Here is a 26,210-nt window from a genome sequence, read left to right as displayed (position 1 = left end):
AAGCTGGAATCGAAACCTGGGACCCTGGAGCTGTGAAGCGATTGTGCTAGTCCACAATGCTACCATGCTGTTCCTAATCCTGTGTAATGATTGTATCGAGCCGATTGTGATGTCACTCTACTGTTCTACTCTGTACTTGTGTATATTACCTGTTCCTTCTTACAACTTAGGGGATACATTATTTTGCAACTTTGTTGCATAATTCATAAATTCAAAATGTCAATAATTATACTTAAAAACAGAGCAGACAGTACATGTCACACAAAGGTATGTGAATAGAAATCACAAGGTGATTTGTGACTTTGCCCCTCCTCAAGTCCTCTAACAGACTTCCTTTGCTTTTTAAAGTCATGGAATGCTAAAATAGCAGAGTCAAACAAGGAGACAAAATTGTAGCTAAAACATAGATTTTGATAAGAATGATAAACCATGGAAACAGACTTCCTATTGTAGCCCACAGCATAGTCTTCAAGGTTAAGTGAGGCTGCTTAAGTTCAGAAAATATGGAGATTAACTTTATTCAGGCATTGAGCGCCACACATATACATCAGAAACCAACCAGAAGTCTTAACAAGGCAGCTTTTCAATAGGTTGATAATTATTGGCAGAATTGAGAGCACATTCTGTCAACTAAGATATTTGAAACAATTTCTTCTTCCTTTTGAACAGGCTGAAGGGGAGGCTTGGAGGATATTTTATTTTCAAAGTAATTTTCTCGCCCTTCAAGAGGGACATTTACCTTTAATAGCTTACTTGAAATGCTAACAAAAGAAATTGGAAGAATTTCTGGCACGTCAGGACCATCAGCAGCCAGGAACATCAACGGACCTGCTACTCAGTGACCCTCCAAGAAGGCATACCTTCCAATTGAAACAGGATTTTGGAAGCTATATAACAATGCAATTTCCTATTTGCAGTGATCACGCAGATAATATTCTCATTTTCCAAATCTCATTTATATAAAATAGATTTTGTATCATGTGTTGCAATCTCCTACTGTTGTTGGACAGATGAATAGTGCTGCCCTTTTATAGTTGGTGCTTTGAACAATAAATATCTTGTTAGTCAGCTGCTCATCCTGTCTTCCTGGTCAGTGATTTAATTATTTTAGTCCATCTTTTGTTTCCTTAATTTACAGATGAACAGCAGTAATCAGAGTGAACACCTAACTGTTCATTAAAGAGCACTAAGAGTGTTAATCCAACATCCTTCATCAAGTAGAGTATTGAGTACCAACGAGCATTAATCAGGCATGTTCAGTCACTGTCCACAATCGCACTTTAACTGGATTCTGTTCCTATTCAAATGTTGACATGAACTTAAGTTATTTGTCAGATTCAATAGAACTCCGTGGCTTAATGGTGTGTCCGTAACATCATTGTTCGAAAATTATATACTTATTTTCTATTTGTGGTTTTATTTACTATGATACACGATATTGTATTTCATTCAAAAGTAAAACTACTAATGCACAACATCCATTCATCACAGATCCCACAGTCCAACCTGCCACACCAACATTGGGCACTCCTGAACCGTTTCCTCACTGGCCTTTGTGCAGTGCTCAGAGAGCTCCGTTTATCACTATGGAAGCTATTGCCTGGCTCGGTTTTACTGTTTAAGTTTTTAAAAAAAAGAACATCCTAGGCATAATTTTAATAATCAAGAATAGATTCTGGGTCATACACTTAGGATCTTTGCCTTTTCTTACCCGGCAGACAAAGCACTCTGGGTGCCATAGTGAATTGAGGGCTGAGATGTAGTTTTCCAGAATAGCCCGTGCACAGCCACCACATTTCGGGGCAAACATATCAAAGTAATCTTTACGACAATAGGCCTTCCCATCTTTTTCATGAAATCCTGTAAATGAACAATAGATGTCAATTTAGAAGGATTTGAGATGAAAATCCCAACTTCACACTGTCGCTCAATAAAAACTTGAGTGACATTGACACTGTTTTTGAAGCAAAGCAAACTGAACCTACAATTAAAAGCTTTTACATAATGTAGGTAGTTATCTTATTAAAGCGACTGATATTGAGCGAAGACTAATGGAAGATGCCTTCTGTTTAAAAACTCTCAAATCTAAATGCAATGTTGTGAAAATATGATACAAAATTAGTGTTCTGTTGCAGCTCCAGAAGGTAAATGTCCCTAGTTAATGGCAAAATAAGTAATGTAAACTTTAGGATAATGCTTCTACCACTCCCCATGTATCATTCTATGATTATTTGATTCCATTGTATAGGCAAAGTCTGCAGAGGCAACAACATTCAGACATAGTATTTTCATGTCCTTCTCCCAATTCATCACCAGTATTTTCAAGATTTTGATGGCTTACAAAGCCATTTCCCAATCCCGATTGAAAAATCAACTTGCATAGTGTGGTAGCACGGCAGAGGCTGCTGGAGCACGAGTCCAAACCCAGGGAGGCTGACTCGCAGAGCAGCAGAGCGCGAGTTGATTGGTTGGCATGCTTAGCGGCAGAGCGCAAGTCCAAATTCACAGCGTGGTGGTTGAATGCTGGCCAGTGAATGTCTGTGGAGTCAAGGAGCAGGATGCCATCCTTTGTCCTCCTTCAATACACAGATTTGTCAACTTCCACCTGCCAAGTAGTTGTTGACTCTCACAGCTATTACATTTGGTGACAAGGTAAATTGGAGCTCATGGAATCCGGGGGCTGGGGGGGGGGGGGGGGGGGGGGGGGGGGGGGGAGTGGTCTGCCGTTGGGGTCTGCAGCAACAGTAAGCAAATAAAAATGTCCCTTTTCAGGAAAATCGGTCCTTTTGACCCACAGACTGAAAACTGGGTTCAGTTATATTGAAAGACTTCTCTATTTTTTCACTGCTAATGAAATTATAGGAGAGGATAGTCAAGAAATAATTCTGCTTACAGTATGTGAACAAAATGTATAATCTTATTAAAATTTTAACGTTCCCAGAAACTCCAGACACATTGTAAGCTCCTTGTAATAGGGCTTAGTAGAAAGAGCTGTCCAGATATTCAAGTCAGCAATTAAAAAACAGCCTGCCACACCCTTACGATTAAAGCCAGCTAGTTTGCTCCTAATTTGCAGAATGATGCTCCACATTATTACGGATGTATCCCCTGCAGAGCTACTAATGGGGAGGCACCTCCGGACCAGACTTGACCTCGCGTTTCCAATTTAGCAGGGCAAGTGGAGACGAAACAAGGTACACAAAAAAGATATCATGATTCTGTTAAAGGTAATAGGTCCTTTGAGGTGAATTACTTAGCATTTGTCTGGAACTTTAAGGTTGGCCCAGCCTGGGTCCCCAAGAAGAACATAACAAGAAGAGGTCCCATGTCCTATCCAGGGAAACAAAGTGTAGGCCACTTAGTAACTAACACAATACAAGCATTGCAGGTTGAACCAGCAGCACCCACCAGCTCCTCCAGTATTGCCAAGTTCAGTGGAACTCCATAGAGGAAGGACCCCATGCAGTTCCAATGGGAATTGCAGCAGATGCCTGCACTAATGTACCTCATGAAATTATAAACCACCTGACTGCTGCTAAAGACATCACTAACTCAATTTAGGCAAAGCCGGCCAGTGAGCCAAGGTATTCTTACAGAATTCGGAAGTCTCCTGATAGTACCGTACTGTGTTACCCCAGCATTTCTGTTGATGGACTATTCTTGTAGATAGTTGTCTGTTCATGAATAGGATAGTAAAGAACTTTAAGGGGGACAGAGATATGGTAGCACAATCTGGCGGTGACTGAGCAGCAGAGTGAGAGTCACGGAGTGGTGGTTGAGCGTTGGCCAGTCAACGCCTAGGGAGTCAAAGAGTAGGATGGCATTCTTTGTAGATAGTTAAATTTCAATAAACAAATTTGTTAATTTTCAACTGCCAAGTAGTCGTTGAGCCTCACAGCTATTACACGTAGTATACCGACAAAGCAGATTATGGCAAAATCCATGCAACTGTGCTTGCAGATGTTCACTACAATAATCTTAAAAAAAAAATTTAGAATACCCAATTTATTTTCCCCCAATTAAGGGGTAACTTAGTATGGCCAATCCACCTACCCTGCTCATCTTTGGGTTGTGGGGGTGAGACCCATGCAGGGGAATGTGGAAAAACCACACGGACAGTGACTTGGGGCCGGGATTGAATACGGGTCATCAGCGCTGTGAGGCAGCAGTGCTAACTACTGTGACATAATTACGCTATTGACCACAATAATCAATCTCAACATCAAACAAAAATCCCAAATCGAGGAAACACTTGATGCTAACTGGTCATCCTATATGGCTGGATTTACTTTCAAAACCCATAACTAGGTTAAATATCACTGCATGGAATAAAATGTAACCATTCCAGAGAGAAGATTACATAAAATATCTTACAAACGTTTCACCAACATTATGCCAAATTACTGAAATAGACGTTCACAACATATAAGCTTAATGCATTTTCTTGCATAAAGGAGTAGAATATTCATGGCACAAAAACCTGAATTTCTAAAAGGCAACTGGCCCAGATCGCCAGCAATTTCTTCGGACCTACTGGCAGTATAAAGGTTATAATGTGACTAGTAACCTTGTCCCTATTTCCAATTTAATGAAAGATAACCTGCTGTGTGGCCTCAGCAATACATGGCATGGTCAGCAGTGAAATGATGTAAACTTAACTGACTCTAGAATACATAGTATGCCAGCAATTACACTGTACAATGCTAACAGACAGAACCTGGAATGGCCCATCTGCATGAGACAGAAATCATACTAGAGACATCATTATACCATCTGGTCCGAAGAAGGCTCCACACTGGGCACAGAAGAAGTGTTCAGGATGCCAAGTTTTATCCAGTGCAGTCACCACTTTCTGTAATATAGAAAACAAAGAGAAGGCATCTGTAGAGCAAAGCAATAGAAAACGGCATTACACTATTTAGCTGAACAGAAGTGGCCCAGACAAAAGGTCCACTGCACTGCCTTCATTTCTCACAACAAGAAAAGCCATGGCTCCACCACACTGTCACCCTTCTAACAGCTAGGGTCTGACACTACTTCACACCATGGTCTTGAAGTAAATCCATTTCTAAAAGCAAACCAATGTAACTTTAGTACAGTAAAGCCCCACCATACGCAACTTCCTCTTTCCCAAATTCACTTAAACCATGCAGAAGTCTTTGTATACTTGATTGCCCATTATAGGCCCAAATGTTCACTTGTCCATGGTACAAAAAAAATAGAGGCCAACTTTGGCAAATGCTAGGAAAAAAGCCTAAAAAGTTTTTAAATTAGGCCAAGACATATTCCCTGCAGTAGAAACTGCGCACACGTCGCGTTTTGTTGTTTGCATGCAGATGTTCCTTCGATTTAATTTCTGATCACAGTTCACCTCTTCTCCCAACTACAGTACTGTAAGTGTGACAAATCTTAGATTTTTCTTGTTTTACTAAATAATTTCTTCAATCAATTTGTCTTCAAATTTATAAAAAACATAGTCTTTATTGCCTCTGATCCTTTCGACATGTTGAATTTGGCTGAAACCTATCTAATTAATTCCCGTTGTAAAGTATGTTTGATATTCACCATTTTGCTGTTTGCAAGGATATACGGGAATGTATCCTTTGCCAACAGCGGAATTTTGCAGTATTCCTTTCTCACAGGGATACTATTCCCAGAGAATACAGGAATGACTGTCAGCTTTGTATTTGTTTTTATTCGTCACTTGCAGATGAAGTATCCAGTAATTAATCCTTACTTTTAAACCCCGCTCAAGGTTAACCATTACATTGTGAATAAATTTGAGATACTCACATCCAGAATGGGTCCATTGCAGTAGTAACAGCGGGGGGAGAATAGGTTGTGGTAGTCATTCTCACAGTATGGCTGCCCATCTCGCTCAAAGAAATTCCGAGAACCAATTTCCTCTTGGCAATGGATACAAACAAAGTGCTCTGGGTGCCAGGTACGACCCATCGCAGTGACAACCTGACAAAAAATAAACACATTTTAAAATTCTTTACAAATTTGGAAGGCAGCAAACAATCCCACCTGCTCAAATACACCTAGCGAATATCCTACTGTAATTATGTAACAAGCAAGTTTACAAAACTCTTGATATACTTTTAAGGTCTGTACATGTCCAGATAATAGATGGTTTGTCACAACAAGGCAGAATGCTACACTAATGCTGCACCTGTGGGGAGGGTAATAATACATGTTTTTGAAATGCAATGTAGTGAAAGGAAAACCTCAAAATGTCAATATTCTTTATGAATGCGGATTGTCCTGTGTATTAAACAGTTTAGCTACCTCATGAGTGAATTTGCCTTCTACTGTTAGACAGACAGCAGTATTGCTGTGTTGAATGACTGTTATGGATATACATTAAACAAGATAGCACACACAGCAGTATTTCATTCTCCTGCCTCATTAAAAGGTGTTTCACTATACAGAGTAGATACAAGTTTGAGCAGCATGCTATTAATAGCAGCAAGAATGGACTCAATCTGCAAGCCGATCCAGTACCAGAGGTTGTTTCTATTGAGTTCTGCAAACTGCAGTGACATTTCAAATCCTGAGATAGTTCTATGTTCTCCTCACCTGTCCAGCAATAGGCTTATTGCATGCAGCACAAACTCCTTTTGCAACAGTCGCAACCCCCAGCTTATTCAGCCCAACATGCAGTTCATCCAACATGTTATCCAGTTGGCTTCCAGCTTTTTGAGGACCTGCGACAGTGGAGGAGCCACTATGCTTTCCTTTAGACCCTGACTGTGTCATCATCTGCGAACAGAGAAAGGGAGAAAACACATTAAATATTCAATGAGTTGCAGCACCGTTTAAAAAAAAAAATTTAGTGTACCCAATTATTTTTTTCCAATTAAGGGGCAATTGAATGTGGCCAATCCACCTAACCTGCACATCTTTTTGGGTTGTGGGGGCGAAACCCACGCAGACACGGGGAGAATGTGCAAACTCCTCACAGTGACCCAGGGCCGGGATTCGAACCCGAGTCCTCAGCGCCGGAGGCAGCAATGCTAACCACTGTGCCCCGAGTTGCAGCACTGTTAAGTAGCATGATTTTCTTTCAAATAAATTTAGAGTACCCAATTACTTTTTTCTAATTAAGGGAAATTTAGCATGGCAATTCACCTACCGTGTACATGTTTTTGGGTTGTTGGGGTGAGACCCACGCAGACACAGGGAAAATCTGCAAACTCCACCTGGCCAGTAACCCGGGGCCAGGATCGAACCCGGGTCCTTGGTGCCATGAAGCAGCAGTGCTAACCACTGTGCCACCATGCTGCCCCAAGTAACAGATTTTATCAAGGCATTTTAAATCACTGATGTAAAATCATAATCAGAAGCTTTAACTATTTGTTGCTCATCTTTCGATCTAGTAGTTATTCTTCAAATGGTCGACGTCATAAACCATGATGAATGCAACTTTCCCTTTGATGATATCTTTCAGTTCGAACCTCCGTAACTCATAAATATTGTACATTTTATGACATGCATGATGAATAATACACGTGAAAATTAAGTTTCTGTCTGTTTATTTTACTATTCGATGTTATGGGCTTGGTTTAATGCAGCCCTTTGTTGCAGGGACCATGATGGGCAGGTTCATTTAATGATGGGAGTGGTCAGTACCTGGCAGCAGCAAAAAAGCCACCCCCCCCCCCCCCGGGATTAAGTTGAAGGGGCTAATGGCTGATTCCTGCTTACAGGTGGCGGGATGTCAATTAGGCTCATTAATGAGCCAAATGACGACAATTAGTCCTGAGTCTCTCGCAATTCAGTGGTGGCTCTGGGTGTTGGGGGGGCGGGGAGCACCATCTCATTTGACCTTGCCGTCAACAGCTCTCGGCTGGCAGGACTTTATCTGCTGAGGTTCTGAATCCCATCTGAGGCCTAATGGTAGCCACTCAAGAGGCCTGAACGGCACTTAATACCACCTGGCCTTCCCGGGGGGTTTCCACTCGTTCATCAACAGGTGGTAAGGCTCCTGTTGGGCTGACGAAATACAGCTCTATATTTTACATGGCAAGAAAATTGAATGGCTTATTGTGTGGTTAAAATATGGAAACATGAGGACGGCATGGTGGTGCAGTGGTTAGCAGTGCTGCTTCACAGCACCGAGGACCCGAGTTTGAACCAGGCCCCGGGTCACCGTCTGTGTGGAGCTTGCACATTCTCCCCACGCCTGAGTGGGTCTCACCCCCACAACCCAAAGATGTGCAGGCGTAGGCGAATTGGCCATGCTAAATTGCCCCTTAATTGGAAAAAAATTGTGAATTCTAAATTTATTTAAAAAAATCCAGAAATATAGAAATCATGCCTCTTATTATAGGATTTATGCTAGAACTCCACACGTCACAAAATTATGCACAATTGTTATTTAGCCTTGTTAACTGCCTTTGTAGGTCCATAAAGCACGAAGTCAGATGCTAAATAGAGGACTGCTGGACTATATTGTTTGATCAATAAAGGCCATCAACCAAGTACTTAATGCTATTAAAGCCTTCCTGAGTTAGCATGAATCAAAGCTGAAATTTGTTGAGACTGACATATCTGAATTTTATTGACTAACCTCCAGCTATAATTGATCAGTGATGGAACTATATCTTTTGGTTCATGGGGTGTGGATGGACATTTTGATAAGTATTTTGTTTTATATTCTTAATTTACATGATCACAATCTACAATTTTGAAGATATTAAAATGTGTTTTAGATAGCTGAATTTTTCACTGTTAAAAGAAATCAATGAACATGATTAAAATGAGGCATGAATAGTTACAGATTAAAAATTCAGGCTGTAGAGTGGGCTAGATTAATTAGTTGGACGTGATTCATGAATCCCGCGGGAGCCGCAAACTGGGTTCCGTGCAAGGCACCGTTCCGCAGCACTCCATCTGGCGCAATCTGGATCACGGGCAGCATATTTAAATGAGTCATTCAGCTCATTTAAATACCCAGACGATGCTTTCACCTAGCGCTCGGGAAGTCAACGGCCATGCCTGCAAGACCTCGGCCGGGTGGTATTTAGCACTGGGTTCCACAAACCTGGACCATCATGATGGCAGGCCATTAAAGATCCCCGGGTTGTCGGGGCCATGGCCAGGTGTCACTTCCATGGTGCCAGGGTTCCAGGCGCACTGCCAAGTTGGCACTGCCAGGGATTGGGCCGGGTTTGGGGGGGGTGGTGTGGAGGGCAGGCACAGAAAAGGTTGCGAGGGTGATGGGGACGGGGGTTGGAGGGCAGGCACAGAAAAGGTTGGGAGGGTGAAGGGGAGGGAGTGCAGAGATCATGGCAGCTGGTCTGCGAGAAGCCAGTCTTGCTGGTGAATAGCAGGGTGAATCTTGGTGCTACAGCCGCCGAGCATCACCCTGCCAAATAGCCTGAAAGGAGATTTTGATTCATGTCTGTTGAACTGCACCCATTATCTTTAGAATTTTCAGAAAGTTCAAGCACCAAAGCTGTTGGAATAAAGTTGATCGCTTGGGCAGATTCAAAACAGCAAAAGAAGATGGCAAGGAGAATGCTACTGTAAGATTTCCCACCAATTTTACATCCAATCAGAAGCACGGCTGTGTGTTCTTCTCTCCTGTCTAATTTCTCTGAGATGGAACCATCAATTCACCAGACACGTGTTTCCGATGTAAATCTAGGCTTTAATCGACTTACTTCAGAGCCAGCCTGTTACCTGTCGATGAACTCGTAGCGACCCAGGCTGACTCTGGACACGGATACTTATACAGCTGCACTAGGGGGAGGAGTCATGGGCGGAACCAAGGGTGGAGCCCAGTACAAGTTCCTAAGTACTCCCAGCGCTACTCCCCCTAGTGGTAGGATGGCGCTACTGCGCTTACAGTAACAGTGTAAATTAGTATATATATATATATTCATATATTACATTCACCACATTCACCCCCTGCAGAAAAATCATGTCCGGCGGCGGTGGTGGTCTAGTCTATAACGTCAGTCTGTCCAGCAGTCGGATTGTCCGCTGAGACCTGCGGAGCACCGGGGTTGCAGCCTCTTGCGGTGGCTGGACGGGTGTAGTGTGTTGGGGTACGATGGCGGACTCCAGGGAGGGTTGTATTTGAGCTTCATACTCTCCTGGTTGGGGGCTGGCTGGCGTGGGTGCGCGGGACTGGTGGAGCGAGCTCGTGGGCTCAGGAGCGCAAGGGGGCGGCAGCATGGGGTGTAGGGTGAGAGATTCATCTGTGGGGGCAGAGGGGGCGCTGGATCCGGCGGGTGCCAAATCCCCGAGGGATACAGTGTCCTGACGGCCGTCAGGGAACTCGACGAATGCGTACTTGGGGTTGCAGTGGAGCAGGCGCACCTTCTCAACAAGGGGGGGCCGAGGCGGGGGGGGGGGGCCGAGGCGGCCGGGCCGAAGCGGGGGGGGGGGGGTGGGCCGAGGCGGGGCGGGGGCGAGGGCGACGAGGGGGGGGGCGGGGGCGAGGGGGGGACAGGGCGGGGCCGAGGACGGCTGGACGGAGGGAGGGCGGATGGAGGGGAGGACGGCCGGAGGGGGGGGAGGACGGCCGGAGGGGGGGGGGGGCCGCCCTGGGGGAGGGCAGCCACCGCGCATGCGCTGGTTGGCACCGGCCCAACTGCGCATGCGCGGGACCCGAGTCTCTGGTGCCCCCTAGCACATGGCGCCCCTGGCGACTGCCCGAGTTGCCGGTACCTTGGGCCGGCCCTGGCTGGTAGTCCTGTTCGAGGCAATGCCCTTTTCGAGCAGGTACTGACGAAGCTCGTCGTTCATGAAGGACGAACCCCGGTCGTTGTGTACGTAGCTGGGGAAACCAAACAGGGTGAAGATGCTGTGCAGGGCCCTAATGACTGTGTGGGAGGTCATGTCGGGGCACGGGATAGCGAATAGGAAACGGGAGAACTTGTCTACGACGTTTAAGAAGTAAATGTTCTTGTTAGTTGAGGGGAGTGGCCCTTTGAAATCAATCGCTAGGCGTTCAAATGGCCTAGAAGCCTTGACCAGGTGGGCCCTGTCTGGTCTATAGAAGTGCGGTTTGCACTCCGCACAGATCGGGCAGTCCCTGGTGACCGCTTTTACCTCCTCGTTGGAGAAAGGCAGGTTTTGGGCCCTGATGTAGTGGGCGAGCCGGGTGACCCCCGGGTGGCAGAGGTCATTGTGGATACTTTTTAATCGATCGATCTGCGCGCTGGCGCATGTCCCGCGGGATAGGGCATCCGGAGGCTCGTTGAGCTTCCCAGGTCGATATTTGATATCGTAATTGTAGGTGGAGAGTTCGATCATCCACCTCAGCATTTTATCGTTTTTTATCTTGCCCCTTTGCGAGTTGTCGAACATGAAGACAACCGATCTTTGGTCGGTGATGAGGGTGAACCTCCTACCTGCGAGGTAGTGCCTCCAGTAACGAATAGCCTCCACAATGGCTTGTGCTTCTTTCTCGACTGAGGAGTGTCGGAGTTCTGAAGCGGAGAGGGTACGGGAGAAAAATGCAACGGGTCTCTCTGACTGATTTAACGTGGCTGCAAGAGCTACCTCTGAGGCGTCGCTCTCTACCTGAAGTGGGGTGGATTCATCCACCGCCCGCATGGCCGCTTTGGCGATGTCCTCCTTGATGCCGTTGAAGGCCTGGCGTGCCTCGGCTGACAGGGGAAATCGTGTGGTCCTAAAGAGTGGGCGGGCTTTGTCCGCATATTGAGGGACCCACTGGGCGTAGTAAGAAAAAAATCCCAAGCACCGTTTGAGGGACTTGGGACAATGAGGGGGAGGGAGTTCTAAGAGGGGGCGCATACGGTCCGGGTCGGGGGCCAGGACTCCGTTTTCCACGACATAGCCGAGGATGGCTAGTCTGGATGTGCGGAAAACAAATTTCTCCTTGTTGTACGTGAGGTTCAGTTTCTGTGCCGTCTGGAGAAAATGGTGGAGGTTGGCGTCGTGGTCCTGCTGGTCATAGCTGCAGATGGTGATACTGTCCAAGTACGGAAACGTGGCCCGCAGCCTGTACTGGTCCACCATTCGGTCCATTGCTCATCGGAACACCGAGACCCCATTAGTGACGCCGAAAGGGACCCGGAGGAAATGGAAGAGGTTGCCATCGGCCTCGAACGCCGTGTAGTGGCGGTCCTCCGGGCGGATTGGGAGCTGGTGGTATGCAGACTTCAGATCCACCGTGGAGAAGAGCCGGTACTGGGCGATCTGGTTTACCATGTCTGCAATCCTGGGGAGGGGATACGCGTCGAGGAGCATAAATCTATTTATAGTCTGACTGTAGTCGACCACCATACGGAATTTTTCCCCGGTCTTAACAACCACCACCTGAGCTCTCCAGGGACTATTGCTGGCCTCTATAACCCCTTCACTGAGTAGCCTTCGGACCTCTGCTCTGATAAATACCCTATCCTGCAGGCTATACCGCCTGCTACGAGTGGCTACGGGTTTACAGTCCTTAGTGAGATTGGCAAAGATAGGAGGGGGAGGGATTTGCAGCGTAGCGAGGCTGCAGATAGTGAGTGGGGGCAGGGGCCCTCCGAAGCTGAGGGTGAGGCTCTTGAGGTTACACTGGAAGTCTAGGCCTAATAAGAGTGGCGAGCAGAGGTCGGGCAACATGTAGAGTTTAAACTTCGCGTAACTAGTGCCTCGGATTGTGAGTGTCACGGCGGTGTGCCCCTGGATCTGGACCGAGTGGGAGCCTGAAGCGAGCGCGATAGTTTGTTGCGCGGGGAAAACGGGGAGCGACCATCGTCTTACCAGGTCTGGGTGTATGAAGCTCTCTGTGCTCCCGGAGTCGAAGAGGCATGGCATTTTGTACCCGTTGATATGGACCTCTGCCATCGAGTTTCGTAGATTCTTTGGTCAGGGTTGGTCTAGGGTGACCTCGCTGAGTTGCGGGTAGTTGGCGGCTCGATCAGCTGTGCTGGAGTGGCCCCGTAATGACTGCCCTCCGAGTTCGTAGTCTTGTTCGAATTCCTCCGCTGAGTTGTCCGAGCGCGGAGATGCCGATCGGGCCCCTGGATCGCACGTGGCGGGCGGCGAGGAAGATGGCGTCCAAGATGGCGGCCCCCATGAGTCGCACGTGGCCGGCCGCGTGGTGGAGGTTTTCCAAGGTGGCAGCCCCCATGAATCGCACGTGGCTGGAGGGGGCGGAGCCGGGGCATAGGCCGCAGCGTTTCGGGCCCCACCGGGCTGAGAGTGCGGGGAGCGGTTACTGCGAGTAGCTGGGGAGTTGGAAGCTGGGGCCCTTTTTGCGAGGCACACTCTAGCGTAATGCCCTTTTCGCCCGCAGCTTAGAACTTAGAACAGTACAGCACAGAACAGGCCCTTCGGCCCTCAATGTTGTGCCGAGCAATGATCACCCTACTCAAACCCACGTATCCACCCTATACCCGTAACCCAACAACCTCCCCCTTAACCTTACTTTTTAGGACACTACGGGCAATTTTAGCATGGCCAATCCACCTAACCCGCACATCTTTGGACTGTGGGAGGAAACCGGAGCATCCGGAGGAAACCCACGCACACACGGGGAGGACGTGCAGACTCCGCACAGACAGTGACCCAGCCGGGAATCGAACCTGGGACCCTGGAGCTGTGAAGCATTTATGCTAACCACCATGCTACCCTGCTGCTGCAGGTCGCGTTGCGGGCCGGGCAGTGCTGCTGCAAGTGCTGGTTCTGGCCGCAGAAATGGCAGGCTGGAGCAGCGTAGTGGCTGGCTGGGGCAGCATGGTGGCTGGGCGGCCGCGTAGCACAGGCTTGGGGGAGTCGCTGGTCGGGGGCCCATGATGGGGTCGCGGGGTCCGCGGGGAACGAGTTAAGGCTGCGGAAGGAGACCTCCATCGTGGTCGCAGCTTCCACAGTCGTTTCTAAGTCCTGGGCCCCCTTTTCCAGCAGTCGTTGGCGCACATAGTTGGACCTGAGGCCCGCTACAAAAACATTGCGTACCGCCAATTCCCTGTGTTCAGCCACGGTAACCGCTTGGTAATTACAGTCACTGGACAAATTGTTAAGTTCTCTTAGGAATTCGGCGAGTGATTCCGTAGGCTGCTGACGGCGAGTCGTAAACACATGGCGAGCGTAAACTTCATTAATTGGCCTTACATACATTTCTTTGAGAACTGCTAGCGCCGCAGTATATGAACTGGACCGAGTTTAATTGCGTTGAGATTCTATGGCTCACCCTCGCGTGCAGTAGACTCAGCTTCTGATCCTCTGTAGTTTCGGCTGTGCTTGCTTCGGCCAGGTAGGCCTTGAAACACCGGATCCAATGGGAGAAGATTTCTTTAGCCTCTGCATCCTGCGGGTTGAGTTCCAGGCGTCCAGGCTTGAGGGCCGATTCCATAATCGATCTTACTGTTCTTAAGTCGATTAAATTGATGGAACCATCAATTCACCAGACACGTGTTTCCGATGTGAATCTAGGCTTTAATCGACTTACTTCAGAGCCAGCCTGTTACCTGTCGATGAACTCGTAGCGACCCAGGCTGACTCTGGACAGCTGCACTAGGGGGAGGAGTCGTGGGCGGAACCAAGGGTGGAGCCCAGTACAAGTTCCTAAGTGCTCCCAGTGCTACTCCCCCTAGTGGTAGGATGGCGCTACTGCACTTACAATAACAGTGTGAATTAGTATATATACACACATTCATATATTACATTCACCACACACTGCATTTCCTGCACCCAGGTAATCCCGATTAAGCAATTAATACCAGCGGAAGAGGATGTGAAAGACCAAATTTTTCCTCTTGCCTGCCTTGAAATACCTTTTAAGATGCTGTCCGAGTGGCATTAGTGTTGATATTTTTTGTATTTTCCTCATAGTTTTGATAGGGCTCACGGTTCACAAAACTGCATTTCTCCACCAGATATCAGAGAGTCCATAAACCACTAACTAACAAGTGCTGGAAATGTAACCAAAGTAGAATCTGACAAAGAAAAACATTGTACAAAAAGCTAAAACAAATTTGGAAGACATGAAGTGAAGGACATCAGGGTTCCAATTAAAAAAAAAAATTATCTTGCAGAGATCATCATTGGTGGCAACACTGCTGCCTCACAGCACCAGGGACCCAGGATCAATTCTATCCTTGGGCGACTGTGTGGAGTTTGCATATTGTGGGTTTCCTCCGGGTGTTCCGGTTTCTTCCAATAGTCCAAGATGTGCAGGTTAGATGGATTGGTCATGCTAAATTGCCCTTAAGTGGCTGACGGTTAGGTGAGGTTACTGGGATAGAGCGAGGGATTGGGCCTAGGTAGGATGCTCTTTCGGAGGGTCGGTGTGGACTCGATGGGCCGAATGACCCCCTTCTGCACTGTACAGATTCTATGATGACGCATACTGTGTGGATGTAGGACATATTGAGTGAATGATGAAGTGCAAATCTTATCATTAGCAACAAGAGGTACAGTGCTATCTGTACCATTTATTGAGCCACAGTATAATTTCAGTGGAAATATCAAGTTACTAATACAGCTGTTATTTTACTGTCGAGGCAATTGGAAACCATTTGTGGCTCTTGGCAGACCTGCTCTGTGTACCTCAATTTGTTATATGCCCATTGACCCAAGCAGGAATTTAGTAATTTTATTTATTTTTCTTTCTCTTGCTGGGTTTTCATGTTGCATCTTTCCAAACTGGTCTGATTTTCGATAAGATTTAGGGAAGTCACAGATTCATAACCCCGCTTTGCAGCATTTTGATGAGTTATCCTCAGGAAAGATATTTGTTGGGATTGTGGCTCTTGATTAATTCCTCATAACATTTTGTTACTGGATATCTAGCAATTGTTTTGAACATTTATCACAGAAAGCAACAGCAAATTCTAAAGGATGGCTCAGTTTTCAGTAAAATTTATCACCGTACAATATGCTGGGTTAATTGTTTTCTGACATAATGCAACCATCACGTAACACTTCAAGTAATCCAACTATAATCAAACCAAAGTAAAACCTCTAATCAGGAGGCTCGATGCAAAATAACTGAAGAATTTAACTACCATTTATTCAGTAGACATCCATATAGCTAGTCAAGGTTGCCTCTTAACATCACATGGTATTAACAAATAAGAACTCAAACTGCCATATTAATACATTACACTAATGCAAATGTCAACTCTAGCAACCTATGGTTGTATCTTGGAAGCAACAGCCCTACAGAACATTTAAGCTGTGTGGATATTTGCCTGCATTTGCTTTCTCTACTTGAAAAACCAAGTTCTCTCATATATACACACATTTACGTTCGTTTTTTGTTGCCGTCCACACAATGAGGGAGGGGCTGGGCGCGGGGGAAGGGCAACTGGATCTACCAGTCCCTGAAGATCTCCTTTACGGAATGGGGAACACAGCATGTTGGTAGCACGACCTGGATTGACTAGCTAGAAATGGATCAACAGGAGACAGAAATGTCATAGAACAGAATGAAAGAAGTTAAAGCAAACTATGAAAAAGAGCACAGAATGAAATTTAAACATGCAAAACACATTGAAGACGCCAGCAGCACACCTGTTACATATGGAAATTTTATAGTATGGACCAGTCAAACTCCACATTGAGTGATGAATGAGAATCAGTTTATTAACCTAGTTTGCTAGATTATTTAATAAATGTAATTAGTTCTGGAAAATGTAACATATTACTCCTAATGACAGCCTTCAGCATTTCTTGGTGTAGGTTTGACACAATACCACTTAAGTGGCAGCGTTAGAGGGTGGCAGTGGCGCAGTGTTTTCTTTTTATAAATTTAGTGTACCCAATTATTTTTTTCCAATTAAGGGGAAATATGACATGGCCAATTCACCTACCCTGCACATTGTTGGGTTGTGGGGGCGAGACCCATGCAGACACAGGGAGAACGATCAAACTCCACACAGATAGTGACCCAGGGCCGGGATCGAATCCGGGTCCTCGGCGCCGTGAGGCAACAGTGCTGCCACTGCGCCACATGCTGCCTGGTGCAGTGGTTAACACTACTGCCACACAGAACCCGGGTTCGATCCCGGCCCTGGGTCACTGTCCGTGTGGAGTTTGCACATTCTCCCCGTGTCGGAGTGGGTCTCACCCCCACAAATCTAAGATGTGCAGGGTAGGTGGATTGGCCATGCTAAATTGCCTCTTTATAAAAACATTTTTTTAATGTTGAAGCGTTCTACTCGATTATCTTTTTAAAAAATACTGCATTTTTGCATCACTACTTTTCGCATCAAAAAAAGGGGCTGATAAGGATCTTCCTCCACCCAATTCTCGACACATTACGTTGCGGTGAAATGTTCTTTGATAAATCAGTTACTTTATTGCCTGCTAAGGAGCAGTGAATGTACAATACTGCTGGCTGCCTGGTGGTGGGAAACCTGGATGGAGAGAAATGGCGTCACCCTGGAACTGAGCAATTTCAGCTTGGATTTGGAGACTGGACCATGCTCGTGACAGTTCCTGTGCAATATTTGCCTGAAACACAGAACTCTGTTCAGAGAGAGCAAAACACAAAGCAGCAACTTGCATCTTTCGCAGCATGGCTGGATTAAAAAATGTAGCCACATGATATACTGATCAAATGCAGTCACATCTCTATTGTTAAAGCGAACTTCAAAAATCTCAGTTTGCCCCAAGCATTTCTTCTCCCCTAAATAATTTCTAACTTTCTTTAAAGCTCAAGATTGTCCAAGATTCTCTACTTGCACCTTGTGTAGTATGCAAGAAAAAGCTTACATTTCTCTCTTTTCCCCATATTGTTCAGGACTTTAAAACTCACGTGATTTAATCCATTCAATATTTTTGGAGCTTTTTGTTTTTGTTTTTAATATTTTCAAAAATTGCTGCTGCCCAGCATTCCATTGAGGCCTTGGACTCGTTATTAAAAAAATGTAACTGTTTAAGGGCGGCATGCGTCGCAGTGGTTAGCACTGGACTACGGCGCTGAGTAAGAATCCCGGCCCTGGGTCACTGTCCGTGTGGAATTTACACATGCTCCCTGTGCCTGAGTGGGTTTCACCCCCACATTCCAAAGATGTGCAGGTTAGATGGATTGGCCACACTAAATTGCAACTTAATTGGAAAAAAAATAATTGGGTACTCTAATTTTATTTAAAATAAAAAAGAAATATAACTGTTTCAACCACAATTTTAGGTTGGATTTCAAATCGTATGATAATTGAAAGTAATGTTATTTTCTTAATTTCCTTCAATGATTCAGAAACAAGATGGTATTGGGTTTTGTTTATTGTAATCTGTACCAAGGTACAGTGAAAAGTATTTTTCTGCGAGCCGCTCAACAGATCATTAGCAGCTCAACAGATCACAAGACCCAACCGTGGGTGGCACAGCAGCACAGTGATTAGCACTGTTGCTTCACAGCAGCAGGGAGCTTGAGCTTGGGGGGGGGGGGGGGATTCCTGGCTTGGTTCACTGTCTATGCGGAGTCTGCACGTTCTCCCTGTGTCTGCGTGGGTTTCCTCCAGGTGCCCCGGTTTCCTCCCACAGTCCAAAGATGTGCAGGTTAGATGCATTGGCAATGAAAACTTGCCCTCAGGGCCCAAAAGGGTTAGGTGGGGTTACTGGGATAGCGTGGAGGTGTGGGCTTAAGTAGGGTACTCTTTCCAAGGGCCGTGCAGACCTGATGGGTCGAATGGCCTCCTTCTGCACTGTAAATTCTATGATTCTATAACTTGAAATTCCATCTTTACGCATCAGGTGATACATTATGTGAAACCTGGACCCCATTTCTATTACTTATGGTGCCTTTTGCAGTTCACACTCTCAGTCCTACAGAATGAAATTGTGTGATGTTGTTCCTCCACCTCCCAAGATACAATGCAAGAATTCATCTTCTCTGACAGCTGTTTGATGATGGAGAGAGCTATCTGGTTATTCAGGTAGCTGTTAGTGGATACAAAAGCAAATATTGTAAATGCTGGAAAACTTAAGTAAAAAGGAGAAAACACAAAATACTCAGCTGGCCTGACAGCACCTAAAGTGAGGAACATTTTGAATCAATGACCTTTCAATCATAACAATAAAAGGCCATGAACTTGAAATGTAGTTTCTCTCTCCACAGGTGATGCCAGACCAACTGAGTAATTCCAGCAGTTTGTTTTTATATTAGCTGTTGATAAATGTTTTTGGAAACAGATATTCAGGAATGCTGCAACTTCCATTCAAGAAAACACCTGCATTTTTGTACAGATAAACGCAATGGCATTGTCTGGCAATTATGTAACAGTTACAAAGCAATTTTCTGAAACTTGAAGCATTAGATGGGGAGAGGACAGATTTTCCTTCCAGTTCAAGTTTACTTTTAATACGCGGATAGAAAATACTGTATGATCAGTACGACCTTTAAGTACTATGACAGCATGAATGCAGACATATTTAAAATCTCAAATAACCTAGATGGGCGATTCTACTGACCTACTACAACCTCCCATGCCCACACCTCAAAGTAGCATTGTGTACAGAACAGCCAGTAGCTGACTCTAGATTTCCAACAGAAGAAGCATGCAAAGAACAGAACATGCTGAGATGAAAGAATGCCCTGCCTTCTCGAATGGTGGAGGTGAAGTGAGTGACAAAGATTCAAAGACTGCATTCACCTATAAAGAGAAAATGAAAGTTGCAATAAACTAGGAATGCCCAAGTTTATAAATGCATGTATCGTCTCATGAGAACAAAACTCCACTGCCTATTCATTTTCTTAACCCCACAGTATTAAATCTGTCTCCTGGCATTATTTCAAATAACTTTATAAAACAGGTTGCTTAATAATGTGATTATAAATAGAAGCTCAATCAAATAATACATTATATATATTTATATTATATACATTATTAATGGTTCCATATGCCAAACTATGAATTCTAAATGTAAAATTTAGTTTTAGGATCCTAAGCTTTCAGAAGAGCTCATCTACAACATTGCCTCGAGTTTGGTAACTTGTACCCTAATGTCATTATGTCCCAGCTCCCATATACAAGGACCCTTAGTCTACACCTGTACAGAGTTAATATCTAGATTCAGGTGTCAGTAATATAGCTCTTTTACTATCTGCAAGTGTGACCAATTTGCAGATTATTTTTTATTTAATTTATGTAATCAAATTAAATTAGAAACTCAGTCAATTCAGTATTAACAGGGATTAAATGTTGTATAGCGTGGTACCACACAGTACAATATATTTACTGACTAGGTGATCAGGGAGTCCAACAAATAATTTTTATTCCATTAATGGCTTACCCTTCTCCCAGTACTTGTAGCCCTCATTGGTAATGTTTTGATAATTCTACTATACCTGGTTGGGAACAAGCCAGAGGCTTTGAAGTCTGCAAACATTGTACCATTGTTTAAAAAAGGTGCAGGGGAAGACCAGAAAATTAGACTGGTCAGCCTGACTTTGGTGTGGGAAAATTATTCGAATCAGTTCTGAAAGCCAGGATAAATTGTCACTTAGAAAGACAAAGATTAATCAGGGCTAGTCAGCATGGTTTTGTTAAGGGAAAATCATGCCGTACTAACTTAATTGAATTTTTTGAGGAATTAATAAGGAAGGTTGTTTAGGGTAGTCTAGTGGATGTGGTCTACACAGATTTTAGTAAGGCATTTGACAAGGTTCCACATGGCAGACTGGTTAGAAAAGTAAAAGCCCATGGAATACAGGGGAAGGTGGCAGGTTGGATCCAAAATTAGCTCAGTGGCAGGAAACAAAGCAAAATGATTGATTGATTTTTTTTTTGGTGAATGGAAAGCAGTTTCCAGTGGAGTTCACAGAGCTCAGTGTTGGGTCCTCTGCCATTTGTTGTATATATTAATGATTTGGACTTAAATCTGGGAGACACAATGGGGAAATTTGGGGACGACATAAAAATCAGCCATTTAGCTGATAGTGGAGAGACAGCTGTGGATTCCAGAATGTTATCAATGGTTTGGTGGAGTGGGCAAATGTGGCAAATGGAATTCAATCCGGAGAAGCGAGGTTATGCATTTTGGGAGGGTAAGCAAAGCAACGGAATACTCACCAAATGGGACGATATTGAGAGGGGTGGAGGAAGTGAGATACCTTGGAGTGCATGTACACAGGTCCTTGAAGGTGGCAAGGACAGGTAGAAGTGGTAAAGAAGGCATATGGAGTGCTTTTCCTTGTTGTACAAGGTACAGATTACAAAAGCAGGGATGGAACTCTCCAAATCGCTGGTGAGTTCACAGCTAGAGTTTTGCATCCAGTTCTGGTCACCACATTACAGGAAGGACAAATTGTTCTGGAGTGATTGCAGGAGGAGACTTACAAGAATGTTGCCAGGGCTGGAAAATTGCAGCTATGAGGAAAGATTAGGAAGACATTGCTTTCCTTAGAGGAGGCGGAGGGGTGACCTGATTGAGGTGTACAAAATTCTAAGGGACCTCGATAGAGCAGACAGAAAGACTTATTTCCCCTAGCAGAGAGGTAAATTACCGTGGGGCACAGAATTAAGATGATTGGTAGAAGGATTAGAGGGGACATTAGGAAAATCTTCTTCACCCAGTGTGTGGTAGATGTCTGGAATTCACGGCCTGGAATAGTGGTTGAGGCAGAAACCCTCAATTCATTTGAAAGGTACCTGGACATACACCCACGGTATTGGAACCTTCAAGGTTACAGACTGGGTGTTGAAAGGTGGGATTGGAAAGAGGAGCTAGTTTTTTCCCCCAAACGGGGCAGACACGATAGACTGAATGTCTTCTTTCTGTGCTATTACTTCTCTATGATTCTATGGTTCTAAAGATAACGGAGCGACATTTCTAACAAACGTAACCACTCCGAACCTCATTAACCATATCACTACAATCATCATAAACCACTGATATCTGGATATCCCTGACAAGACAGCATCAAAATGGATTAAGAGTACAGAATCCAATACATGAATACTGGTTACATTTATAGGATTATGACTGTACTTCTGCATAATACCATACATTTCTTATTCTATTTACACATTACGAAATCAGATTATGTACCTATATATAATCTGAGGAAAATACACTAGAAAGGGAATGAAACTGAAGCTTCTAAACCTTCATAAATCAAATGACTTTCAAAATATTTATTATCATGATAGAATACTTCCATGCCTGAGGTTGGAATTGTAGAGTCTCTTCATCACTGCTATTGCCATCAGTTTGACAGGCTATTGACACCATGACTCTAGTGGGTGTAGAAGGAGATGGCGGAGGCTCAGCTTGGACAGCAGTGCTCAGAACTACAGGTAGAGAGAAGGAAAGTGGATGCTGTTCTGGTGGCGAGGTGAAAGGGCTTAATTGTGTAGATGGTGGCATTGGAAGGACAGATGGTTTCTGATAATCATCAGATGAACTATTCCACGGAGGTGCAGTTTGAGATCCTTGGAGAATGGAAAACAATGGGGAAGAAGCAGAGGGTTGGAAAGACAAAGGGAGAGGAGGTGGAGAAGGCACAGGGGGAGGACGTGAGGATGGTACAGGGTTAGGAAGTAGGGAAGATACAGGGAGAGGAGGTGGGGTAGGTACAAAGTGAGGAGGCAGGAGTGAAACTTTCAGAAGCTCAATTTTTCTTTTTTCTTGGCATTGTTTGGCTGGAGGAGAGGGTGAAACAGAATGAGGTGATGGAGTAGAACCCTTTGAAGAAGAAGGGGGTTCTGGTGTGATTATTATCTGGAGAAAAACACACAGCAGCTTTAGTATTAAGAACCCGATGTAGATTATGGGATATTTCTATTCAGGCAGCCCAATTTGCACCATGCTTTAAGCTATTTGACAAACAGGTTTATGGAGAATAGCAGAGCTGCACAGCATACAATGATTATTCAACATACCAACTAGAAAAAACACTACCATTATCTGGATCACTTCAAGCGAAGTTACAGCAATTTGCTCAGCAAGCAGATCTTAAAGAACCTTCAGCTGTGCCATTTGCAAATACAGGTTAGTCTTAACCTTACAGCCAAAGTCATGGGTTTGCAGAACAGAACTAATTTCAAAGTATTGTGATTGATAACAAGCAATATAATTTAAAATCACTATGATTAAACTGTTTTAAACCATTTACAATTATAAATCAGGTGTTCAGAAAGCCAACTGGTAGTATCCACACTGAGAACGTGGAACCAACTGCAACACCACTTTGATCTGACTGAGATATCCACTATGGTTCCCATCTGCAAAAAAAAATCACTACGTTCACCCCGTAACAATGGGTGCTCTTTCAAAAGGTGGAGACAGGACAAAGGGACTCTGACGGTAGGAGACATGTACGTGGAAGGCAGGGTAGTGACCCTATGGGAAATCATGGACAAGTTCCAGCTCCCAAAAGGAACAAACTAAGATACAATCAAACCAAAAACTCCCTCCGCAAGGAGACAATGACATTCCCTCAGATACCAGGACACTCACTATTAGGCAGACTATTGACTGTGGGTGAGCTAGGAGATGGGAACTGTATGGACATGTACAGAGAAGGTATGCACACACTGGATGATACAAGGGAGAAATGGGAGGTAGAGCTAGGCAGGGAGATAGAGGGAGGACTCTGGAGTTAAACACCGTCCTTCACCTCCACGTGTGCAACTAAAGGTGGTGCAGAGGGCACACCTAAGCAGGACAAGAATGAGCGAGTTCTTCCCAGAGCTGGAGGACAAGTTTGAACGGTGCCAGGGAGGCCTGGCCAACCATGCAGATGTTATGGTCTTGCCCCAGACTGGTTGGGTACTGGTCTTCTTTGAGGCCATACCCAGGGTTGTGGGGATGAGGTTGGAGCCTTGCCCACTAGTGGTGGTCTCGGGATTTCAGAACAGCCAGAGCTCTTCATGGGGAGAGGGGTGGATAATACCCCCAGCTTTTGCCTTCCTGATCGCCCTCTAGAGACTCCTGCTCGGCTGGTGATTGGCAGTACCACCCCAAGGCTGCAGACTGGCTGTCCAACCTAGCGGAATTTCTCAAGCTAGAGAAAATAAAATACGCCATTAGAGGATTGGAGGAAGGCTTTGACAAAACAGTAGCACGGTAGCATAGTGGTTAGCACAGTTACTTTGCAGCACCAGGGACCCAGGTTCGATTCCCGGATTGGCTCACTGTCTGTGTGGAGTCTGCACGCTCTCCCTGTGTCTGCGTGGGTTTCCTCCCACAGTCCGAAGATGTGCAGGTTAGGTGGACTGACTATGATAAATTGCCCATAGTGTCCAAAAAGGTTGGGTGGGGTTACTGGCATAGAGTGGAGGCATGGCCTTAAGTGGGGTGCTCTTTCCAAGGGCCGGTGCAGACTTGAAGGGCCGGAAAGGACAAAGAACAATAGCCAAAAACAACCATAGCGGCAAGCGTACCTAGCAGACCCCTCCCCTCTAGCACGGCCCGGGGGGGGGGGGGGGGGGGGGGGGGGGGGGGGAAGAGTCTCACAGCGGTATTTACTAAACACTGGGGAGGTGGGGATGGGGCGCACTCAGACAGGTACCCCCAACCTCTGTAACAGCTCTCTCTGGGACAGTAGCTATTGGCCCTACGTGACCCAGAGGCCATACCTCGGGCACCTGTATGGATCAGCTGGCAATCAACTGCTGTTTTTCTGTAAATTTCTTTCGTCTTTTTGTTTCTTTCTCTATATAGATAACCAAAACGAATTGTTGTTGTAACTGGGTTGCTACATGTCTTGGTTTTGTCTTACCCTGTAACTTTTGACATAAAATGTTAAAATTCAATTTTTTTAACGTTTCAAAAAAGAAACATTCTAATCCAGAAAGCTTGCTCTGAAGTTTCTGTGCACATGCAGGAAAAAGGAGAGATGTGAAATTGGGATTGGGAAGTTGCGCATTTGTTCAATTTGAATCTCACTTCTTTATGCACTTTCCTATAGATGGCAGCACCACCCCCATCCAATTCTGGCTACAATACACAATACAACCAGCAGCTGATCAAGCAGAAAACTCTACATTGTATCTGGTTGTGGAAACAAAAGTATAGATGACTAATGAGCTCACAGCTCAATCATAATTACAGCAAATTGTTAAGCAGTCCATGCACAAGGCATTAAAACCATTTTTTTTCCTGCATCAAACCTTAAGTCATGCGTTTTTTTTAAATCACATTTTTGTGCATTCTTCTAGCTACCTTCTCAACCACATGAGTTCCCTCCTCATGTTTCCTGACAGGTTTTGAAGTGATGACCAACCCCTCTGTGAGCCAGTCATCCACTTTCCTATTCAAGGGCTCCTTCTTTTCGATCCCCAGTCTGCCATGCAGTTCCTCAATTAGCCTATCCTGAGACACGTTTTTATTAAATATGACAGGCCCAAATTTGCGGCGTGGTAAGTCATCACGGTACATCGGATGTACGTTTGAAGAATGCTTTGTCCTCTTAATAAGAGATTTCATCTGCACCACAGGGAACATTGCACAGTAAAACCACAATTCTGCAAGTCACACAGATACACTCCTCACACATAGCATTTACACTCAATACAAGATAACGTGCAGCCTTTACGTGAATACTGTTGCCATGTGCAGCACTTACCTTAACATAGCAGAAAACTCCAAACTCCCGAGTAATTTGAAGAAAATGCACATGCACATTCAGCAGCAGTGAAGGCATTAATCCTGCAAGTGTTCCAGGCAGAGAGACGTAAATTAAGATGCTCACCTCTGTGTGCCACTTTCCTGCTTACTTAACTGGATGATAACCAATCTAATCAAAGCCAGGCCAGTTATGCATAATTTCTATAGTACAATGGCATGGAAACCAGCTTTGTGCAATTAACTTTAAGGAAGGAACCAACGACATCTCACAAGTCCGACAACAAGTGGCTCTGATGCCATTGGATCTTCTGTGGTCCGGTCGCCTTCATTACAATGCACTGTATAACAGGGTTACTATTGCCTGCCTTCCATCGTAGTTCTTCAAGTATAGAAACTTATCGGATCAAGGAGATGCAAGAATTTCCCACACATTTGCAATACATTCCATTGTCCGTACCGCATATATCTGGATGGCATATAGAGCTCTGTCGCAGTGTTGCACACACAATTAGTCCGATTTCAATGTCTACACCCTTTGTGAGTTTGTGATTTATAATGCAAGGTAATTAAAGTTTGCTTCATTAGTACATCCATAAAAAAATCCTAACACTAGTAGTGTTATTAAAACAAAGTCAGTGCTGGCTGCGACCTGGACAATGTTAAGAGCGTTACAACAATACGCTATGTTCTGTGTCTAGCACTATCTGACCATGCAATAGGGG

General features: G+C 45.0%; 1 protein-coding gene across 11 annotated transcripts in view; it reads right to left on the bottom strand.

Annotated features, from left to right (window-relative positions):
* The window catches only part of pxna (paxillin a), a 212,920-nt gene that overhangs the window by 5,595 nt on the left and 181,115 nt on the right, over positions 1-26,210 (bottom strand). For 4 of the 11 annotated variants that reach the window (XM_038792733.1, XM_038792762.1, XM_038792743.1 and 1 more), the window contains 6 exons: positions 19,515-19,568; positions 16,215-16,358; positions 6,583-6,765; positions 5,794-5,967; positions 4,771-4,852; positions 1,712-1,860 (listed from right to left, as the gene is read on the bottom strand). In XM_038792733.1, the coding sequence (XP_038648661.1) occupies positions 1,712-1,860; positions 4,771-4,852; positions 5,794-5,967; positions 6,583-6,765; positions 16,215-16,358; positions 19,515-19,568 (786 nt within the window). Of the gene's footprint in view, positions 1-1,711; positions 1,861-4,770; positions 4,853-5,793; positions 5,968-6,582; positions 6,766-16,214; positions 16,359-19,514; positions 19,569-22,080; positions 22,639-25,083; positions 25,693-26,210 lie in introns of those variants that run through there. The other 7 variants (XM_038792714.1, XM_038792704.1, XM_038792723.1 and 4 more) reach the window with 7 other exon arrangements.

Source organism: Scyliorhinus canicula, chromosome 1 (genome assembly GCF_902713615.1).
Source record: "Scyliorhinus canicula chromosome 1, sScyCan1.1, whole genome shotgun sequence".
Lineage (NCBI taxonomy): Eukaryota > Metazoa > Chordata > Chondrichthyes > Carcharhiniformes > Scyliorhinidae > Scyliorhinus > Scyliorhinus canicula.
This window is presented reverse-complemented; position numbering and strand designations above follow the sequence as displayed.